The sequence below is a fragment of the Gavialis gangeticus genome, unplaced genomic scaffold, assembly GCF_001723915.1.
Source record: "Gavialis gangeticus isolate Ggan-Ray unplaced genomic scaffold, GavGan_comp1, whole genome shotgun sequence".
In the NCBI taxonomy this organism is placed as follows: domain Eukaryota; kingdom Metazoa; phylum Chordata; order Crocodylia; family Gavialidae; genus Gavialis; species Gavialis gangeticus.
This window is the reverse complement of record NW_017729025.1, coordinates 110,924,547-110,927,712: the sequence shown is the minus strand read 5'-3', so window position 1 is coordinate 110,927,712 and position 3,166 is coordinate 110,924,547. Positions and strand designations below refer to the sequence as shown.

At 38.6% G+C, this 3,166-nt stretch overlaps 1 protein-coding gene across 1 annotated transcript in view; it reads right to left on the bottom strand.

The window, feature by feature from the left end:
- Window positions 1-349: 349 nt before the first annotated feature.
- Window positions 350-3,166, bottom strand: part of ELF5 (E74 like ETS transcription factor 5) — a 29,137-nt gene continuing 26,320 nt past the window's right edge. The window contains exons 5-7 of the mRNA XM_019519405.1: window positions 2,681-2,749; window positions 1,360-1,555; window positions 350-803 (exon numbers count right to left, since the gene is read on the bottom strand). Of these exons, the coding sequence (XP_019374950.1) occupies window positions 707-803; window positions 1,360-1,555; window positions 2,681-2,749 (362 nt within the window). The 3' untranslated portion in view covers window positions 350-706. The remainder of the gene's footprint in view (window positions 804-1,359; window positions 1,556-2,680; window positions 2,750-3,166) is intronic.

Here is a 3,166-nt window from a genome sequence, read left to right as displayed (position 1 = left end):
TAGTTCAAAGTGCTCCTAATGCTATTTTTCAGCAAAGAGACACTGATACATGTGACACATGGGTGCTTTTAATTAGCGTGGCTTGCTAATTAAAACACTTGGTGCTGCATCCCAGAGTAAGTGTAAAAATGCCCAGAGGTACTAGATTTGATGCATATTAACTGAAGCATGTTAACGCATGAGTAAGTGCACCAGAAATGAGGATAGGAACTTAGAAAATGCAACCTGGCCAAAATGCTGCTGTCTAAATGGATTAGGAGAATTCTAACCAAAGGTAGGAAAAGGCCTTATGTATTCTGCAAAATAGTTAAGAACAGAATGAAAAAATTCCTAACCAACCTCTTCCAAATGGAAGTGACAGAAACAGAAATTTCATTTTGAGATCTGCTGGCTGATGACAAAAACAATTCTTGACACAGAGACAGATATCACAGATACAACTATTACACTTAACAAAACCTTGAACGGCATCACGGATGCTATTTTCTTAAGGTTTGATGTTGGCCACAAGGTATGTTGTGGGGAAAAAGCCCCCAGATTTTAGTGCTTTGAAAATGGTACTCTGGCTTGTCTCTCAGAAATGGACCACTGCCCACTAGTTCAGCCTGTCAGAGAGGACAAAGGCAGGAGAAAAAGTCCTTTTCTCAAGTGTCTTTTCCTGTCAAACACTTTGGGTTGCACAGGTAGTTTGCTGTGTGTGGGGAATTCATAGCTTGTTCTCTTGCCATCCATGGGCATTCTTTCCAAACTTGTAGACTAGTCTTCTGTCCACTCGTTCCAAAATTCCAGTTTTATAGTAGTACCTGCAGTAACAAAATTTAAGTGGATTTTCTATTAAAAGCAATTCTTCACATGTAAGGTAAGATAGGAGAATAACACAGCAGTTAATTTAATGTTTTCCAAAGAGCTCTTATCTTTTTCTTAAGTGGATAGTCTCACACCCACAGCTCTGTTTACATTGCAGAGGTTAAAACTTTCCCAGAGTTCTTGAAGGGTGTACTTGGCTCCTTTGAGAACTCAGCCTGTGTGCTTTTCTTTTTACGATGACCACAATTCAAAATGAACTGCTAGGATTATTGCCGAGGCAGATAGTGTCATTTTACAAACCTAGGCCAGATTCTCAGTTGATGTAAATTGGCATGGCTCTGCTGCCTTTGAGAAGGGCATGCCAATTTACGGCGCCTGAGAATCTGGCGCCATAATCCTATCTGTAACCAAAACAGCAGTAACTCTGGTTCAAACTTTGAATAAACATTTTTAAAGCTATGCAATAAGTATAATTGTGTCAAATAGTCTATTTTATATAACCCCATATTAACACCACGTTAAATGTGGTGACATTTCCACCTTTTAACTCACCGAAGAGCTCTGCTCAGTTTTTCATATGTCATTCTGTCATTTTTCTTCCTTTGCCCCCACATCTTTGCCAGTGCTTCTGACTTAACAACCCGAAAAATGCCTTGTTCTCTATCCTCCCATTCAAGAATACCGCAGTTTTCTTCAGGAGACAGGAGCAGGTCTCTTACAAATTCCCACAGGTGAGAACTCTGTAGGCCTGCAGTAGGAAAAAAATGTTTTAGCAGACCTTCCCAAAGGTTGAGTTCATGACACAGTACTTCAAAGAAAACATCTTAATAGCAGCTTTTTCAGTCTGGGCTCAAGATCATAAACTACTTGGTTTTGGCATCCATTGAATTGTTCAAGATTGAGTGCAATGCCTATCTGCATGGCAAGTGGGATCAAGTCACATTTTGCAGACAGAACAAATCCAGAATGACCTTGAAAAAATGCAGAATCTTCCTTTGGCCCCACTAAAATTTGGAATTTAACTCCATTGTAAAGTTGGGATGAAGTTCTCTCCTTCAGAGGTTTAGCTGCCAGTTATATCACTAATATTTACAGAATGGTAATGTAATAAAGGACAATGGTATTTTTAATAATCATAACAATAACAATAATAACAATACCAATTTGAAGGTTCCCTATAAAATGTTTTAAGTATTTTTACTGCTGGTCAAAGGAGTTAGAGACACCATCTTCATTATACATGGAATACAGGCAGCATCTGCGCAGCTCTCCTTGCATTGCTAGATTCCTCTGTTCTGCTTCTGCTAAATCAGAGGTTTTCTTGAGCTGAAAACACTCTATGAGAGATGAGAACCTCCAAAGAAAGAAGAAGAACATGGTGTGCATCGGTGCCAGACTGCACTTCTTGAAATCCTGAAGAAGTAAGACCCTAGGAACCAAGTAGATGGGGAAGCTACAAAGCCAGTATTGGTAACCTTAAGCATTCAAAAATCATGAGCCTTGTTCTTCAAAATCTTGAGATCAGCTTAAACATCATGAGACCTGCATTCTAATAACAGCAGCAATACATTGGATTCTTTCATTTGCCTCTGGATTTTGAGCCTCCAGGTTACATTTAATTAATTTTTTAGCTTTTCCCCACAGTTATGAGGGCTAGAAACATCCTTTATAAAAAAACAAATGATTAAATTAACCCAATTCCAGGAGATAAGACTTTAAAAAAAAAGCACCAAACAGCATGTGCTTCATGATACAAACCTGACAGCAGAATCTACCACTGATTTAGGTTTGACTTATCTGATCTATCAAGAAGTGACTCTACCATTTGTGTTATCTCTCAAGCACAATTTTTGTATTTCAAATCTATACTTACTTGTTCTGCCATGACTGTGACATTCTTGACTCTTGATGCCACCTGCTTTCAGGCATGCCTTATCATTGTCTGGAACAAAATTACAAAATAATTTCAAGTGAAGGAGCATTCAGCTAAGTAAATGCTATGGGATAGTGGGGCAGTGTGATCTGTTAACTTTATCTTTTAATTCATATAAACAGTTCTATCATAATGATAAGCCAAAGTGAACATTAACTCAGTCAGCTGGTTTGTATGATAGACAAGCACCACAACAGAAGGCTCTAAATCATCCTACATGTCATATACCATATGTCTAGCAATTTTGTTTTATAGAACTTAGGTTGTGTTGTGTTGTGTTTCTCAAGTGGATCTACAGCTATGATGGGGCTTCCTGCCCTAGTATTCAACATACTATTTGGTGCTTCGGTGCTGGCAAAGTGCTGCTGTGACAGATGAGCGTGGGATTATGAAGATTTGGAGAGCTTTGAATCGATTCAGACCTTT